The 19159-nt window shown below is 44.5% G+C and overlaps 1 protein-coding gene across 2 annotated transcripts in view; it reads right to left on the bottom strand.

The window, feature by feature from the left end:
- The window catches only part of NHSL1 (NHS like 1), a 116948-nt gene that overhangs the window by 37045 nt on the left and 60744 nt on the right, over positions 1-19159 (bottom strand). For both annotated transcript variants that reach the window (XM_006084418.3, XM_014451870.2), the window contains exon 2: positions 11639-11791. In XM_006084418.3, coding sequence (XP_006084480.1) covers positions 11639-11791 — 153 coding nt within the window. The remainder of the gene's footprint in view (positions 1-11638; positions 11792-19159) is intronic.

Raw genomic sequence — 19159 nt, 5'->3', positions numbered from 1 at the left:
ATAATTTGAAAGCAATTTTAATGATAGATTCCAAATAAGTATGCCCTTTTGTTTTAGTATTACATTAATGATTCATTCTTTTCTCCCCTCTCCCCTTTAGGGTAATAATTTATATGTAGTTATATAGCAATACCTACAATGACATAAAAGAGTATTCTTATATATGGAGTATTAAGTCCAAATTTATCTTCCAATAAATGCATATTTGAGACCATAAAACCACTTCTTCATCAATCCTCATGTCAATGATACTTAGCACCCCAAGCACCATAAAACATAAAAGGAAAAGGAGAATATGTATGGGTTTGATGGTTAAGCCCAAGTCCCTCTAAAAGTTCTAAAAGTAAATATCTCCTCTCTTAATGGTGCATATAAGACACAATGTTCCAGCTGCTAGAGTATAATTTCCTTAAATGTGGGTAAGAAAGAGAGGGCCAATCAGGGCCAATGACTCTCAATTTCTCAAGAAACCTGCTAACAACAGCCAGGTAATGAATGACAGCAGTCAAGAGCTCAAACTCTGAAAGTCAATAGTTTGTGTTCAAATCCTAGCTTGCGTTGAGCTAGTGGGGCTTAAGGGATATATTCCCACTTTCAAGGTACTTAAAAATTAGTTGACAGATAAAGAAGTTCACATGACAATTTATGGGTCAGTGGTCCTCCAAATTATACCAGCCATGCCATCAGTGTTTATTATGTTCAAGAAATAAGAGGATGAAGGGAGAGCAGGTGGGAGAGGATGAAATAGGAAAGATATTGTGTAATGCTCTATCAGGGTTATCTATCCAGGAAATTTAGTCTTGGTAGACCTTTAGGGGAACTGACCAAATCCACATTGAGAAACTACCTAAATCATGGGCAACTCCCAAAAGAATTCTGTTCAGGTAGAACAGATGTCACAGGAAAGCGTCATTTTACAGAGAAACCTCCCAGAAAAAATTTGGGGGAGGAATAATGTAGAAAAGAGGAGATGGTGATGGAATGCCATCTTTGTAATAAATGGGTTTCTTTGCCAAGAGAGGGGGGAGAATGATAAGGAGGCTGCCAAATTCCTATGCCTAAGTTATTTTAGCACAATTCCAAATGACTTCTCATTCAATTTACATAGTGTGTTTGGCAAAATAAAGTGATCAGGATGGGGAAGATGGAGTATTAGAGACATAAAAGCACACATTAATTGTGTCACCAGCTCAACAAAAAGGAAATGAATTTATTAGTGCTAATATATTAACAAACTGGAAAGAGTTCCTTTTCCCCTACAGCCTGGGATCAGTGATGTTGATATTAAACACTGCAAGCCATCTCATTTTATGTAGAAGAGTTTAAAAAAAGGTCATTTTGATTAACAACTCTCTCTATAGCTAATTCCTATTAGAGTAGAATACAAACCTTCCCCAAAAGTAAAGAATTAAGTATTAAACTTAAGGGGGCTGCATACAACTGTTAGCATTATTTTTCACTACAAACCATGGAAAGCATGACTCTTAAAAGGTTATTTGCCATTGCAGAAAACTAAATGTTAACATTTCCTCTCTTCACATACACAGATTGTTTTACGGAGACTTGAAGCACCCAAGCTGACTGAAGCTGAGGTGAAGCTGCCTGATGCCCAGGACGAATGTGAGAGTCCGACGGGTCTGCCAGTTCTGGCTCAGCACCATCAGAGCGCAGCCAAATGGGAGGTGATATCATTTCACTTTACAATGAAAAAGCCCTATCACTGGCAGTAGTGGAGCATCACCAAGGTTACTCAATATCAAGTAGCCTGCAGAGATTCTGAACCAACACTAGAGACTTCAGTTGTTCGGTGAATGATAACAAACCTTATCCACAGTACCTTCAATGTAGCATTTTTATGCTGCCCTGGGTGAAATATAGAGGCCACTCAAGTTACTCACTTTATCAGGAATTAAAATAGAATTGCTGAAACAGCAGACTGGCTACAGACACAAAAACAAAACAAAAAGCCTTTTGTTTAAACACTCCATAGTGCTTTGTTAAGACCTGGATCCTTTAAATGACTGTCTTTGCTATTCTGTCTTTTGTGTGTTGCTTAGCATTAAAAAAAGGGGGGGGGCATGTCTCTTTACCTCCTGTAAAAGCAATAGGTGTTCACCTTTCCTTTGCTCTTGCACCTGACTTCCTTTCACAGGTTACTAACTCCTCTTTCGGGGCTACCATGCTCAAAGCGGTTAGTGTTACCAAAAATGTGGTGAGCCATCAAACCAAAAGGAGAAGTTCAATTGCCCCTTGGTATAGCTTTTCCAATCCATCAATTCCTTATTTTTGTCTTTGCTCTTCTCTTTTCTCAGCAGAGAATTTAATTCACTGTTTCATCTGGTTGGGCAACTTTCCCTAAGGACATAAATTCCAAAAGAAATACCTATATTTCTTAAATTTTTGATAGCAAAGCTAATTAAACTCACAAGCACTGAACGAGAGCACCAAACGAAAGCCATCCTTCTCATCAAAGAACTAGCATATAGCTTCCATCAAGCCTCCAATACAACCTAACGAACAACTTCAACATTCTCTTGCTGCATCTCAAGAAGCACTTTCTCCAATTCTGTGGAGGAGACAGAGGGTGAAACCTGACCTCTGCCTGACTCTGAGCTCACTGCCTACCACCTCCTCAGGGAACATCCTCCCATTCTCTCTTTGTATCTGAAATCTCCCCTCCCGATGGCGCCTTTACAACAGTGTTCTAATTGGCTCCGGTTTTTAAGGCAAGCAATAATATCACCTCGACCCTGCCACCTCAAACTACCCTTTTCTCTTTGCTTTGACAGCTTTTATTTCTTAAAAATTATTTGCATTCTTTTTCTGCTTATAAAAATAATTCTTTATCTCATGAAAACTGGCTTCTTCAATCCAAAGACTTCCTTGAAACTGCTCCCTTGAACGGCACCAATGGCCATGTAATGAGTTCAGTGGCCTCTATTCAGACCCTCTCCCCATCCGTGAGCACCGTGACGACTGCCCAATTCTCATTTCCTCTCTTCTTCCCCAACTACTTTTACCAGCTTCTTCCCAACCCCTAAAATAACCAGGCTCAACCCCCCACCCTCTCCAGCCCTAATCTCACTCCCACATTTTCACCAGCTGTTCTGTGGCTTTGGCTCTCATCTCTCCCGAGTTCTAGACGACCTCCCCAGGACCTGCACAAACCCAACAGTGTTTATAGAACGAAGCACGCACTGGGCTGTGTGCTGGGGCCGTGCAAATGGCAAGCAAAGGTCCTGCTCCCAAGGATCTTGCTATCAGATGGAAAGATAAACATGCAAACACAATTATGTAGCTTCGTTTAATGGAGGGGTGTAATGTTCCGTGGGAATGTGTGCAAAAGTGTAGAAGGCATCCATCCAGGGTCTGCCCTGGGAAGTCCAGGAAAGCTCTGTGGGAACCAGGGCACCCACCAGGTTCTTCGAGGAGGAACAGGAGTTGGACAGGTGTGAGAGGTTGTGGGTCAGAGGGAAAAGGAATGGACTGGAGCGCGCAGTGAAGAGAAAGCGTAGACAAGACAAGCTAGCATTCCAATTGGACCTTATCTTTACCTGTGAAGGCATGAGGTAAAGAACCTGGGTGGAGGGGGGAGAGAAGCATGGGGATGGGGCGGGGGGGGGTGGGGGAAGGGGCGGGGGATTTGGCAGGTGAAGTTAGACCAGCCGTGGGCAAACTACGGCCCGCGGGCCGGATTCGGCCCGTTTGAAATGAATAAAACTAAAAAAAAAAAAGACCGTACCCTTTTATGTAATGATGTTTACTTTGAATTTATATTAGTTCACACAAACACTCCATCCATGCTTTTGTTCCGGTCCTCCGGTCCAGTTTAAGAACCCATTGTGGCCCTCTAGTCAAAAAGTTTGCCCACCCCTGAGTTAGAATAACGGGACAGGTCGAAAAAGCTGCCAGGTGCTGAGGAAGTTAGGTTTTATCCTGTCAGTGATGAGGAGCTGATGAAGAATTTAACAAAGGAGAGGTATAATCAGATTTATGTTTTAAAGACAACACCCAGGGACAAGGGTGAGACTCAATGATGCCACCATCAACCTTGTACGTGAGTGACTCATACATCTATCTTATCTCCCTGGCTAGCTTTAAGCTTCCACAGAAAGCAGTGACGTCATTCATCTTTGACTCACCTACAATATCCAGCCCAGTGCCGTCATTGTAGGAGCCACTGAGAAAATTTTTATGTCAACAAACTTAGATTTTAGACAACCCAATTTATCAGGACTTATGCTCAGCACTAAATTATATTTTTGTGTCAAATAAACTTCACACATAGCAGTTAAGTACCGAGAGGCCCCTCAGAATTTCAGAGCTTAGACAGAAACTTGGAGACCATAACTTGTTTTGCAGAAGAGGGGGCCAAGTATAAAAGTGGGATGTGATTTCCCAACGTCCCACAGGCTCCTGGCAGCACTGGAATCAGCATTCTGGCCTATCGCATCTTCTGGACCAGTTCATAACAACAGAACAAGGTGTCAATGCTGTTGGTTTAGAAAGATAAGACACTGTATTTCCTACCTCATCCAGTGGCTTTTCCAGAATAATTCACCCCCACCCCTACCCCCAAACACGCTATTTTAGATCTATCTTCATTTAAACTAGAAAATAACTTAAAATTCTATATGAATGAATATAAGTAATTTAATGTTTCTTACTTACAAAACATTTAAAAGAATCTATCCTTAACCAGTGATATTTCACCTTCAACAAATCAATTTTACTAACGGATTCTTCAGAAAGAATGTAAGTACTGAACTAGGCAAAGAGTAAACTCTGCTGTAAGAGCTAAGTCATTGGTGTATTAATATTTCCAAACCCTTATTTTCTTTTACTTGTCCCTTCTATAACCAGTGGCTTGTTTTTCTAATCCATTCAATTACCAATGACCTATCATAACCCTAAAGATGAGCACTAAATGCCATGAAGCTGAAACATGGTTATAGATATTAATGTGAGGCATGATGTCTTATGATGAAGCTTCCTTTCTTTATTTCTCTTAAACTTATTTGAGTTTTAATGAAATCGGGAATGAGTTAAGCAACTGTGAAGCCACCACCTTTAGGCATCCATGAGCTAGTCTGCACTCCCTGTTAATTAGCTAAGGAAACCCAATCTTCCTTGGGCCTTTAGATTCCCAGAGGGAGCCCTGTCCCTATGACCCTTTTGAAAGCTGAGAGCAGCTGAAGATGCATCCAAGGGATGGGCCCTCAGGGTCTGAGGTCACAACAGGCCAGCATGGGCTGAGGCTAGAAACCTGATTTGAGTCCTCCATGGTCATCTATAAACTGCACAGTGGCTGTAAACTAACCCTGTGGCTTCTATGGCCTTGGTTTACTCACCTACAAAAGGAAAAGGGGATTTATTGATCAGAGGTCCTGGGAGCCCTCTTCCAGCTCTAGCATTCCAGGCATCTTCCAGGGGCTGACGGTGAGTGGGGAGAAAGGCACCTTGCTCATGTGGCCGAAATAACCTCAGTGTTAACTGCCTGCGGCTGTCACTATCATCTGGCAGTGGCCCTGTTTCCTTCACTCCCTCCTCCCACAGCGTGTCTCCGCAGTATAATGGGTGGGAGAGAAAGCACCAGCTAAATCATGACAGCCATTTGGGAATGAGGGCTGAAATGTAAAAAAATTTTATCTGTATTCCATTGCACTTAAATTAAAATGCACCCCTCCTTACCTCCACAAACTGCTTGCACTTTGAGGTATTTTACACAAAAAGTTCATTTCATTCCCATGTAAGCAGATATTATGATCCTAAGTTTACAGATGAGAAAAGCTCAAATGGTTGCAAGAACAAAGTCAAAATTAAACTCAAATCACATATCCCTACTACACGACAGAGTCAGGATCTGAACCTGGATATGACTCATGCACTTTTTTGTTGTTGTCAATCCTCACTGGATTTGCTTTATAATTTATCTCTTAAGCTGTGCATGTTTTATGTATTTGTCTGTGCTATGTCATAATTTTTTTTTAAGTGACAAGGGAAAAAAATAGAGGAAGAATTCAATGTTGTTAGCACAAGGTGGGCAAAGCAGCTGTTCCTCTTGAGTGTGTGTGAAGTGGTGAGCAGATGTATCATCCAGGAGAGCGCCTCTCAGTCAACAGCCACAGGCATAGAAAGGCTTCCCCCAGACAGTCCTGCACACAGTGCCACTGGTCCCCCAAGAGGAGTATCTACAGCCCAAACCACAGGGGCCTGGGAGAGCCAGGGACCCATGTGCCCAAGGCATCCAGGTAATTCAGCCAGGGCTCCTCATCAAACCCAGAACAGAAGTACTGGTCTGAGTCAAAGGGAACTAGGACCCTTCTTAACAATGAAGGGCAGATGCAGTGACCCTTAGGTAAAGCCTGTGTGTCAGGAACTATCAGAGAAACCTAGCTAACACTACCTGGAGACTTTGTCCATCATTTTTAAAATATGTTTTTATTGCTTTTTAGAGAAAGTGAAAGGGAGAGGGAGAGAGAGAAACATTGGTAAGAAACACTGATCGGCTGCCTCGTGCACACCCCCTACTGGGAATTGAACTGGCGACCTCTTGGTGCATGGGACGATGCTCAATCCACTGAGCAACACCGTCTGGGCGTTGTCCATCATTTTAAGAAAGGTGTACCATTTTCTAATGTTGAACAGGTTGTTGGTGCATGCACACATGTGCGCGCGCGCACACACACACACACACAGACTGTTTTTAATAACTTGGAACAGAGTCATTTCTTCACATTGTAAATCCTCAACTCCTATATCTCTTGATATAATGAATGTAACCCTCTGACTTTGAGTTAACACAGGCCAGACTCAACATTCCTCCCTGTGCTCACACCTCCAATTCTAGAATCACAGAGCAGGCTGACCTGCTAAAATGGATTTTCTCAGGAAAGAGAGCTGTGACTAAAGAACGTTTCTGATACCAGCAACAGATGCTCTAGGAACTAATTCAGGCAGGAGTGTACACAGATACAGTAACTAAACTGCCTGTTACACATACTGTGAGAAAGTATGTTTACCTCTCTCCCAAGTTGGGCTTTTTAGGGATGGAGTCTTAAAAATAACATGGCTTTATTTCAGCCTTTAATATGCTCTTAATTTTCAAATGAGGTCTGCAAGTGTAAGAAATTAAATCTGAACCTTTCACTGAGCCTAGTATGGCCACCCTTTCCCCTCAAGTACCCTTTTCCCACTTAATTGTGGCCCTTTTAGTGAAACTAAAAAGTATCCAGATTAAAAACCCAGTTAGGCAAAGGTTGCTCATCACCTCAGCTAACTCTGTAGAAGTTCATGAAGGGTTCAAATAACTGTGGAGATTAAAAGGGTAGAATTCTTCCGGAAATTCAGTAAAAAGCTGAGTGAATTCTTTATGGATAATGGGATCCATTTTCAGAAATTCACTATTCATTTCTAGCCAGATGTCCTGCTGAACCAATGATCAAAATTCTGTTTCTACATCCCGGTACAGCAGGTCCTCCATTAGCGTTCAACAATGTTTCATTATAATGTTTATGAGATACTGTAGGAAAGTAACTCTTGTTTGTAATAACTAGCCTATAAAATTGGTGTCATTAGGTGTAATTTTGCTGTAGTGTCAAGTGAGAACTTACTGTATCTGTTCATCTCTAGTAACAAATAAATCAACAAAACCAAATCATTTGGCCAAAAAATTATACCAAATTCTCCAGAGACTAGCCAACAATAAATACTAAAGATCTCTGCTCTATTTGGACCAGAATAGAGATAAACTGCACGTGAACAACATGTGCTCTGGGCATTCTGCATGCCATTTAAATGCCATGGAAGCCCCTCTCCTCTCCAATGGGGGAGTGAGAGAGTGGGGGAGGGGTCCCCCAATGCCATTTCTCTTTTAGCGACTGAGCTCTCCCTTCCTATGTGCCCCCAGCACCTCAGACACATCTCCAGTACACTGCTGTCTGCTCACTTCAGTCTTGACACAAGACAGCAAGAGAAGCTCTTCAAAGTCAAAGACTCACAAACTGTTATCCATTCATTTAAAAACTCCTGGCATAGAAGATCACTGATGCTCAAATACTTAGTAAATTGTGTCTATTATTTGTCCCTATGTCCTAATTCAAACTTATTTTTTTAATAACATTTTCAGTAAACCTGGTGCCTTCCTCAATCATTCTACTGACCACTAAGCATTTCTGTATTACTTTAATAATAAACACTTAGTACCCACTGTCTCACTGCCCTCCTTATTTTATGATCCTCAAGAGGAGAGCTGAGCTCCCCATAAAAACTGACACAATAGTTCATACAATGAGCACTTAATGACTGAAAAAGCAACAGCCTGTTTAACATTAAAGAGTAGTATTACTACCTTAAAATTATGGTCAAGGTCATAGTAAGAACAGAAGGAACAAAGATTACTCATTAGCTACCTTTCTAGATTTTTAAGCAAAGAACGTGGAGGTCAAATTAACTTAGACTGATAACTTTATATAACACTAGGGGCCCAGTGCATGAATTCGTGCACCTTGAAAGGAACTGTGGGCCGTGAGGCTGTGGTGGGCACAGGGGTGGGTCTCGGCCCATCCTCCATACCCCCGCCCGGCCCTTCCCACTGTGGCCCTGGGCCCCTGTCTGCCAGCAGCCTCACTCCTGCCGCTGCCTCTCCCATGCACTGTCGGCGCCAGCCCCGCTCGCTCGCATCCACTGACGGTGCGGAGCAGCAGGTGTGCCGTCAGCGGGTGGGAGCAGTGGCTGCTGCCCCAATCACCCCTCAGGAACAGGGGGAGGTGGAGAAGCCCTCAGGGGCAATCAGGGCCAGCAGCCGCAGCTGGCACCCGCTGATGGCACCAAGTGATCGGGACTGGCGCTGGCAATGGGTGTGAGCGGCAGCTCTGGCGCCAACAGAAGGTGTGAGTGGGGCCAACGCCGACAGCAGGTGCGAGCTCCAGGTGGGATTGAGGCGCACGGGAACAAAAAATTTTCAGTAACCACCAGAGGCTCGCCCCAATGACAGCAACCAGCGCCCTGCCTTGGTCTGGCGCCCCCGCTCACCTGCTCCACTATCCCACCATGGCCAACGCCCGCCATGGTCCACATACGCCCCCTGGTGATCAGCACACATCATCGGTTGTTCCACCGTTCAGTCTATTTGCATATTAGCCTTTTGTTATGTAGGATCATACCTTAATAGTGTCATATATTCAGGGGCTGTATTTTTTCTTTGTAATCCTCACTGATAATGAGGCAGTAAGTACTCTGCACTCATTTTCTGTTTATCTCAGGCTGCTAACTTGGTGATGGGAAAGTGGTACCTGAAGTCCTGTACATGTGATTAAAAGTAAATAAATGAAGAAAACAGAACTCAGATGCTCTTTCTTATTTCATCTTTGTCAACCGCTGTTCTTAAAGTTATTATTTATCTACAACCTCTTAAGGAGTATTTAAATATAGACTTTAAAAGTTCAGCTTGGTTGGAGCATCATCCCACACACCAAAATTTTGCGGGTTTGATTCCAGCCAGGTTACATACCCGGATTGAGGGTCTGATCCCTGTTTGGGGCATGTACGAGAGGCAACCAATCACTGTTTCTCTTTCACATCAATGTTTCTCTCTCTCTCTCTCTCTCTCTCTCTCTCTCTCTCTCTCTCTCTCTCATCATTAAGAAAAGTTTGTCCTCCGGTAAGGATTTTTTTAAAAAGTTGAACTCTAAAAATTTTCCAAAGTTATTAATTTTATTAATGGTAAATCCCTTCAATGAATCATTTTAGGGCATTAAAGCAATTATTAAAGCATTTATCTTTTCAAAATTAAATCCACATATAGGCAAAACCAGTGGTGATGACATTTCATTTGGATCTACTGAATAGTCAAAAAGAAAAGAAAAACCTAGATGTTTAATTTTTCTAAGGGAAGGAAAGAGAAGCTCTGAGCTGGTACTTGAAAATACACAAAAGAGGCAGGGAAGCACAGTTTCCTGGAGAGTGTTCAAAAAAAGCGGGGCCTGAATATTCCAACTCACACTTGCCCTTCTGAAAGCATTCTCCACAGGCAGGCGGGCAGAGCAGAGGAACTTAACAATGGCCCTGCCTCAGGGGCTGGTCCTGGGCACAATGCCATTTAATCCTCATACTCATTATTCGGGAGGAAGGTAAGCTAGAAGTAGACAAGCTCCTTGTCAAAATTTATGAAAGACAATCACTAGGAACTGAAGAGATCTAGAAGAAACTGTGGCTGGATTTAGGTGCATTACGCAACCAACACCAAGGAAGGCAAAAGTCAAGGTACAACTCCAAGGCCACACAGAGGAGCCTGACTAATGCCATTTGTTTCCTTTAGGCTTGCAGTCACTAAGTATATGAGAAAGGGAAGCCAATAATGTTCATTTCTAGACAGTTAAATGCCAAGACTGTAAGACACATGATAGAGTAATAAGATACATACAAGATCATCTAATGATCCACAGGGCTCTGATCTATGGTCTACATAGTTCTGTTCAGAATTCCAAATCTACTGTGAGTCCTTTGATAGCTATTCCTTCTCGCTCTAAGCAGAAATTATCCGCCTTCTCTAACTCCCGTACAGCAATTTATGGCCCATCTCGAGTATTTTTCACATTGTGATTTGCACTGTAAGTAAAAGTATAAGTTCCTTGAGAGCCAAGACCCTGACTTTGTATTCTTCGCTTCCACCAGAATAACAGATTTCTAACAAATGGTTGTTAAAGGCAATTGAGTGAATAGAATATGAGCCCTGCAGCCCGAGACTGTCCAAGTTTAAGCCCTAATTCTACCACTAACTTTGAGATGGTGGGAAAGTTTCTAATCTTTGTGTCTCCATTTTTTTCATATGTAAAACTGGCACAGTAATTATTGTGAGGATTAAATGAGATAATACCTGTAGTGGGCTTAGAATGGTACTTGGCATATACTTAAGTGTTGAATGAATGTTGCCTAGTAATCCTAGTAATCAGTAGTCAAAGTAACAGCACATTAATAAATGACCGACATACATGAAAAAATCATCATAAAAATTAGAGGGGGTCCTGATGCTGGGTTTTCCTGGAATCAATGACAGTATTTCTCCCAGATTTAAATCTTTCACAATTAGATAACATACAGACTTTCTGTTAAATTAAATTTTAGATAAACAACAGTATTTTTTTAGTATAATTTTGTCCCAAAATTGCATGGTAAGAGAAAGATGGTAAACCAGCATCTAGTAGAATAAGAACATTGGTTTGCTATTTTTAAAAAAGTCTCTAAATCTTAAAAGTCACTCCCTTGCTCTGTTAAAGAACTTCCTTCTTTACCACCTTTAGGAAGGCCTCCTCGTCACACAGTCACACCCCTTAACACCAACACTAAGTTGAAGTGAAAATGAGAATTTTAAACTACATATAGGAAGACACTCTTTCTGTATCCTTCCTCTAGTTTCTAAAGTCAATAAAAACATATTTAAAAAATAAATAAACTGGTGTCGATTATTTGAGGACATATCTGTGAGAGGCAGGTTTCTACAGAATCCAGAACATATTAGGCACGCAGGTTGAGAGTATTATGACATCTCACACATACTCTATAAACAGGTCTTCTTTTACAAATAACATCAAACTTATGCTTTCAATTCTAATGAACAAGCTTGCAACTGGGATCTTACCCCTCAGCACTGATTTGAGGTTGAGCTTGGCTTGGCGGTGCAGGTCCTCCACGCAGGGGGGCCTCGAGGCCGGAAGAAACACGTTCTCCTGCTGGTGCCAGGGAGCAGTGTAGTGGACTGTCCATCTGCTCTCCTCATCTAGGTTGGAAACCGCTGTAGAAAGAGAGTTACAATCAACCCAGCTGTCAAATTAAGTTTCACTGGCTCTACATGCACTGCATCAAGATGGGTTCTTGGTGCCCAACACATCCCTGGGTTAAGGGCCAGCGAGAGGGAAATGGAGCGAATTCTAAGTGAGATTTAACCTTAGACTCCAGGGGTCCTTCCCACAGTGTTCGTCTCTAAAGGAACCGGTGAAACTGTCCATCATGTTTTGGTAGAAATGTTTAGTCAATTAATTGCTTCCTAGCATTTTAGACCCTCCCTCTAAGCCAGCGTTAGAAAATGATTGACAGAATTGATAGAGACCTCCAATTCCTAACTAAGTCTACCATGACAGGCATCTGCTATTCAATTATACAGAGCAATTGCTCAGTAGACGTTAGAGTATCAGAACAGAAACAAATTTCCTACTGAGAAGTTGAGACAAAATATTTCCTCCCTTAAGCATTATTTTAAAACACCAGTTATAAACTCAATTAAATTTAAAAATTAAGCATAAGCAGTCAATGTAATTCATTTAAATAGCATATTTAATAGAAATCAATTTGTGCTACAAAATTTTCTTTGCATTTCTTGTTTTCATGAAATACTTTTATATTAAAATGGTTTTTTTAAGTCCCATGTAATTTACTTTTCCAAACACAATCCAATTCAACTGAATTTTTTCAGCATAAAAGAGATTAAAGCCCTAGCCGGCTTGGCTCAGTGGATAGAGCATGAGCCTGCGGACTGAAGGATCCCAGGTTTGATTCCGGCCAAGGGCACATGCCTGGGTTGCGGGCTCGATCCCCAGTGGGCGGTGTGCAGGAGGCAGCCGATCAATGATTCTCTCTCATCATTGATGTTTCTATCTCTCTCTCCTTCTTCCTTCCTCTCTGAAATCAATAAAGAAATATATTTTTAAAAAAGAGAGATTAAAATATTAGGAGGGGGAATGATAGGTAATCATGAGAGAATGCTAAATCTCTACAATAATTTTTCTTTATTCCCCCCTAGGGTTTGAGACCTCTTTGTCTATTTCACTTTCCCTGACAACACAACCTAAAGTAGCATACTAGTGGAGCACCAAATAAATTCACCAACAATTTTTATAAAGATTTTTAAAGAGAAGGAGAGGAAGAGAGAGAAACATCAATATGAGTGTGAAACATAGACTGGCTGCCTCCTGCATGCCCCCCACCAGGGAATCGAGCCAGCAACCCTTCGATGCACACGGGACAACACCCAACCAACTGAGCCACACCAGCCAGGGAGCATCAAAAATTTTAAGTACTTTCCATATATCTGCCACCACAAGCCAAGCATAGAATAAACTAGAGAAGTATAAGAGAAAAACCCTGTGCTGAGTCATCTGCAGGTGGTGACAAGTATGACACCTGAGCAGGCATGCATGAACTATTCTACTTCCTATTTGAACATATTTAAAGTTAACACAGTGGACCCCATAGCACAGCTACTACATCTATCTATCTATCTATATATATCCTATCTAATAATAGAGAAACATGGTAATTAGCCATACCTCCACTACCCTTCCCATTGGCTAATCAGGGTGATATGCAAATTAACTGCCAACCAAGATGGCGGCCGGCAGCCAGGCAGCTTGAAGCGAACAGGAGGCTTGCTTGCTTCAGTGATGGAGGAAGCCAACGTTCTCCGCCTGCGGCTGCCGGCCTCTAAGCTTTCAGTTTAAGAAACATTGTTGCAAGTATAGAAGCTAAAAAAAACCCAGAAACCTGCTTTCAGCCAGCAGGGCTTCAGCGAGCAGGACCGCAACAGTGTTTCAATTATAGAACCCAAACAAACCCAGTACCTGCTTTTAGCAGCCGAGGCCTCAAGCTGGAGCTGGCCTCAGAGCTAAAGGAGAGGTTGGGAGCTTCAGTCACCCACAAGCCTGAAAACGGCCCTCAGCCCCTCACCCAGACTGGCCAGACACCCCAGTGGGGACCCCCACCCTGAAGGGGGTGTGACCAGCTGCAAACAGCCATCATCCCCTCATCCAGGCTGGCCAGGCACCCAAGCGGGACCCCCACCCTGATCCGGGACACCCTTCAGGGCAAACCAGCCGGCCCCCACCCGTGCACCAGGCCTCTATCCTATATAGTAACAGGGTAATATGCCTCCCAGCACCGGGATCAGCGGAGCCGCGAGGCCTCACATCCTGGGATCAGCGGAGCTGCGAGGCCTCCCAGCACCGGGATCAGCAGAGCAACGAGGCCTCCAGGCACCGGGATCAGCAGAGCAGCGAGGCCTCCAGGCACCGGGATCAGCAGAGCAACGAGGCCTCCCAGCACCGGGATCAGCAGAGCAACGAGGCCTCCAGGCACCGGGATCAGCAGAGCAGCGAGGCCTCCCAGCACCGGGATCAGTGGAGCCGCGAGGCCTCACATCCTGGGATCAGCGGAGCCGCGAGGCCTCCCAGCACCGGGATCAGCAGAGCAGCGAGGCCTCCCAGCACCGGGATCAGCGGAGCCGCGAGGCCTCCTGGCACTGGGATCAGCAGAGCCGCGAGGCTCCCGGCACTGGGATCAGCAGAGCCACAAGGCCTCCCAGCACCGGGATCAGCAGAGCAGCAAGGCCTCCTGGCCCCTGAAGCAGCATGACAGGGGGCAGTGCCCAAACCCCCGATCGCCCTGCGGCTCTGTGTGTGACAGGGGGCGGGGTCACAACCTCCCTATCCGCCCTGCTCTGTTCGTGACAGGGGAAGGCGCCCCAACCCCGATTGGCCCTGCTCTGTGCCTGATAGGGGGGAGCTCCCCAACCCCCTGATCGGCCCTGCTCTGTGTGTGACGGTGCGGCGCCCCAACCTCCCCATCGGCCCTGCCCTGAGTGTGACAGGGGGGAGTGCCCCAACCCCCTGATCCGCCCTGCTCTGTGTGTGACAGGGGGTGGCACCGCAACTTCCCCATCGACCCTGCCTTGAGTGTGACAGGGGGAGGAGCCCCAACCCCCCAATCGGCCCTACCCTGAGCGTGACTGAGGGTGGCATCGCAACCTCCTGATCCGCCCTGCTCTATGCATGACAGGGGGCGGCACCCCAACTCCCCAATCGGCCCTGTTCTGAGCCCAACCAGGGGCTGCACCTAGGGATTGGGCCTGCCCTCTGCCACCAGGGAGCAGGCCTAAGCCAGCAGGTCGTTATCTCCCGAGGGGTCCCAGACTGTGAGAGGGCACAAGTGGGGCTGAGGGACACCCCCCCCCACCCGCCAGTGCACAAATTTTTGTGCACCGGGCCTCTACTATATATATAAAAAAGAGGAAATATGCAAATTAGGTCAGGACGCTGTAACAGGTCACGAACAGACAGGAGGAGGTTGCGCGCACAGGTGAGGCCCGGAGCGGAGATGGAGACAGAGACAGGGGGTCAGGCGGCTAGGGCGCCCCCCCCCCCGCTGCCCCCCAGCTGGAGCAGACATGGATAGGGACGGGGGGCCGGCCTGCAGCCTTGGGCCCACCTCCCACGGAAGCAGCACTGCTCCTGGCGGCGCACTGTGGTTCCTGCCGGCTCCTTCGGAAGCGGCGGGCAGCCTACTGTATGCGATATCGCTCAATGGGCTACTAGTCTATTATAAAGATCAAGTGAACTACTATATGTAAAGTCTTAGCTCACAGAATAACTCATGTAAAGCCTGGTGAGGCAGGGACAGTGAAATTACCCCGAAGGAGCCCCTGACTGGTAGCACCATCACTGGGAGGAAGTTGTCCTTCCTAAGCACCCCCAGGAACCCGAGCCACGGGTAAGCTCTCCCCTCACCTCCTCTGCAGCTACGATATTCTACCAGCCTGCTCCCAAATAGTTCATTTCCTAAGTGATCCCACTTCTCCATCAATTGCTAAGTGGGAAAATAAACACTGAGACCTAGACATCAAGTTATAAACGGAAATGTCCCGTGCGCTTTCTGCTTTTAGTGTTTGACAAAGAAGCATGTACATTAGGCACTGGGGATTCATGTAACCTCTCGTTGAACAAATGTTTTGCATGGTGCATATAGCTCTCAATCTTAATACAGAACACCCACGAGGACTAAGTTCTTACTTACATATCTGATCATCTTGAACAGTCTGGAATTCGCCGTATGGGCCCCAAAGAGGAGCCCTAGTCAATTACAATGCTTTGTGCTCATGTCCATGTATATGAAAGACTGAATTACCCGCGATCATAGCTGGAAAGTACTGAAAATGGAAACTCTTCCTATTTTCCAATTACAAATCAAATCCAAGTAATGCTATTCGAGTCTATGCAACCACACCATTAGCCCCCCTGCACAGCAACCAACTGGCTCCTATGAAAGGGCCGTGGTCTCTTCCCTGGTTTTCTCACTCTTGCGGGGGCAGATTTCAGTCAGTCCATCCAAAGACAGCCTTCCAGGGGCAGAGCTGCAGACAGCGATCCCAGGGTGCAGTTCTTTGTTGCTTCCTCCAAAGTTTTTCTTTACCAATGGCTCCTACCCTTGCACATTTATTCAGTTTCAATCACTGGTCCCAAAACTAAACTAAAGCTAATCAACCAGTAACTATGTAAAAATAAAACCATGTATGTGTGAAAATTATACTTTTCCAGGGAATGAAGAAGCACCTGGATTAAAGAAATTTAAACCAATGGTGAGTGAACAATGAAGCCACACCGCGAAAGCTGTGTACTTTACAATGGCTGACAGACCGGTCTAGACAGAGTTTGTGCTCCAGTTCTGAAACACAAAACAGAGAGTGCCAGGGGGTTTAGCGGATCATCACCACCAAAAATATGTGACACCTGACACAGAGGTTCCCTGCACAGTCAGCCAAAGAATGAAAAAAACATACAGCAGGGTGGACATAAAGTAAACACAAGGTCCTTCCCTCCACCTTCTTCAAAGGGCTGCTTTTGAGAGCACAAAAGCAGTGAATTCACCGGAAATCTGAGCCACAAATAAGTAAGGCATGTGAGATGACATAATTCTGCCCTAGAGCCCCAAAAGTCAGAGGTATTTGAACAACCTGCTTTAGAATGGAGTTTAACTTGTGTCAATTATGCTCTTTCACACTCTAATTCCACCACTCCAAAGGAGGAAATAGTACATCTCTCACACACACACACAGCCACAGTGGGGAGAAAAGAAACTACTTACTTTTCTTCTTAAATAGCTTAATGAAAGACTTGATCTTTGCATTAATGAAGACCACCATTTCCAGGATGCCTACATAGGGCTTAGAAATTTAAATCCCATTCAAAGCTCAGTCCAGCAGGCAGGTGGCAAGCTGCATCCCTTTGCTCCGGATTCACTTCTTGCTCTGTTCTCCTATCGTCAGACATCTGCCCAGGCTGATGTAACTTGGAGGTTGAGCTTATTGTCAGGCAGTTACAAACCATTAACAGTCCTTGAACCTGAAAATCTCCCACTGAAACCTAATCTTTAGGGCTGAGAGCCTCCAGTGACAACATGTGCAGAAAGAGAAAGCCAGTCACAGCTCTTATTTGCATGATAGCCACAGCAGTCTTTCTGCCTCTGGGCTCATTTATTCCATTTTCTCTCCAGCAGATCAGAAGTTTCTCCTCTGCGGAGTCCAGAGAGTAGTGCAGCTTGCCTCCGCGGAGGTCAAGGTGAAGCACATGTGCTCCCCCCTTTCACTAGGCCCCGAAGAACGTCCAGATCTGTTTACTGGAGCCCACAAGTCTAAGAGCAAGTCTGTGTTGATTCTTTGACTCTCCAGTTAATTCAGGCATGGGAACTGATTTAAGGAGAAAAAGAGCCAAACTATTGTTTCCCCAGCCACGCCCCCAGGCTCTGCCTGCCATGCCAAAGCAGTAAAACTTTACAACAGAATCTCCACAGAGCTGTAAGTGATGACTTGGTTGCATTTTCCTGCAAATTAGTATGCCCAGTCTTCTCACCCAGTTGTGGTTTTTTTTAGCCAGTGATTGAGAACCAGCACTGTAATTGTTCCAGTTTGATCTTACTTGCATTTAGCTCTCAGAACTCCCTCCTTCCCAAAACCCCAGCTTACCCACTCCAAAGAAGAAATCAGATGGAGTACCTTAATCATTAAGAAAATAAAATGAAATAAAAATTGCCATCTAAGCTCCTGGCTAAAAAGTTAGACACACACACACACACACACACACACACACACACACACACGCTCCCGGTGGGGAAGAAGAGGAGTAATTTCAAAGAAACATTGTTTGGATTTCTCTTTAACATGAATATAATAGTATACTTAGTGTTCTGGTTCTTTTGTCCATTCCCACTAACCTCAGAGAGCTGGGGAAACACAAATCAAGAAGAGTTAGAAAAGGGGTATTAGCAGGATCCAGAAAAATATATCCTGGGGTAAAGGAACAGAAACAAAAAAGAAAAGAATATAGATCAGGAAATACTATGAAAGAGAACAAAGAAAAAATAATGCTCCTCACATCTCTCCCAATTCCACTTTATGGCAAAGCAGTCTTGGAAACACGTTAGACAACCCTCTTAGTTCATAGCCTCGGGCCAGACTTATAACTGAATGGAGAAATGTAATAACCCACTAATTCAAAACATTTAGTTATAACAAAACTCTTAGTCAAAGAATAAAACTTATGTAAGGGGCTCCCTCTAGGGAAAGCTTTGGAATAATTCCTTTGCAAATCTTTCCCCTCGTTCATCTTATTTTGAACAACAAAAGCAAAGCAAACAACAAAAAATAAAACAAATTATTATCATATTAGCATACATATTATTACAGATTTCCAAATTGTGTTCTTTCATCCTACACAAAGCTTTACTTACAAGCAATTACATGGCCAGATGGCAAATAAGAAACAAATGAGATGGTAAGTTAAATTATATAGCTGCCTTCAACTAGTGAGCAAAGTTCCCCTGAGGAAAGCAAATTTATAAGCAGCAGTGACCTTGCTCAAGAGCTGCCTCTCAACCTCATCGCAGTGGAGACAGTCCTATTCACAGCCCACAGGCTGACTGTCACCACCATACTTGCAATAGAAAACAGCATGTAACTTTTCATGTAGACAACCATGGCATCCGAACACTGATTCATGCATTAAAAAGGTAAATATTGAGCACATGCCAAGTTCCACTTATTTGGGATACATCAGTGAAATCCCCGCCCTCATGAAGCTTACTTACTTGACGGCTAGGAGCCCAGCGCGCGATTTGAAATTGTGCAGTGCTGCCCACCCTCTGGTCTGGCCCTGTCCACCCTCTGGTCTGTCTCTACCTCCCTCTCCAGCCTTGAAGCAGCTGTGGCTGCTGCTGATCAGGCCCTCCCCCAGCGCAGGCGTGCGGAGGCCCTTGCTGCCCTGCCCCCAACGCTGCGCGAAACCTCCTCCTATCCGGTGGACCCGTTATGGCGTCCTGGTTAATTAGCATATTTCTCTAT

The sequence above is a fragment of the Myotis lucifugus genome, unplaced genomic scaffold (genome assembly GCF_000147115.1).
Source record: "Myotis lucifugus unplaced genomic scaffold, Myoluc2.0 scaffold_11, whole genome shotgun sequence".
Classification (NCBI taxonomy): domain Eukaryota; kingdom Metazoa; phylum Chordata; class Mammalia; order Chiroptera; family Vespertilionidae; genus Myotis; species Myotis lucifugus.
This window is presented reverse-complemented; position numbering and strand designations above follow the sequence as displayed.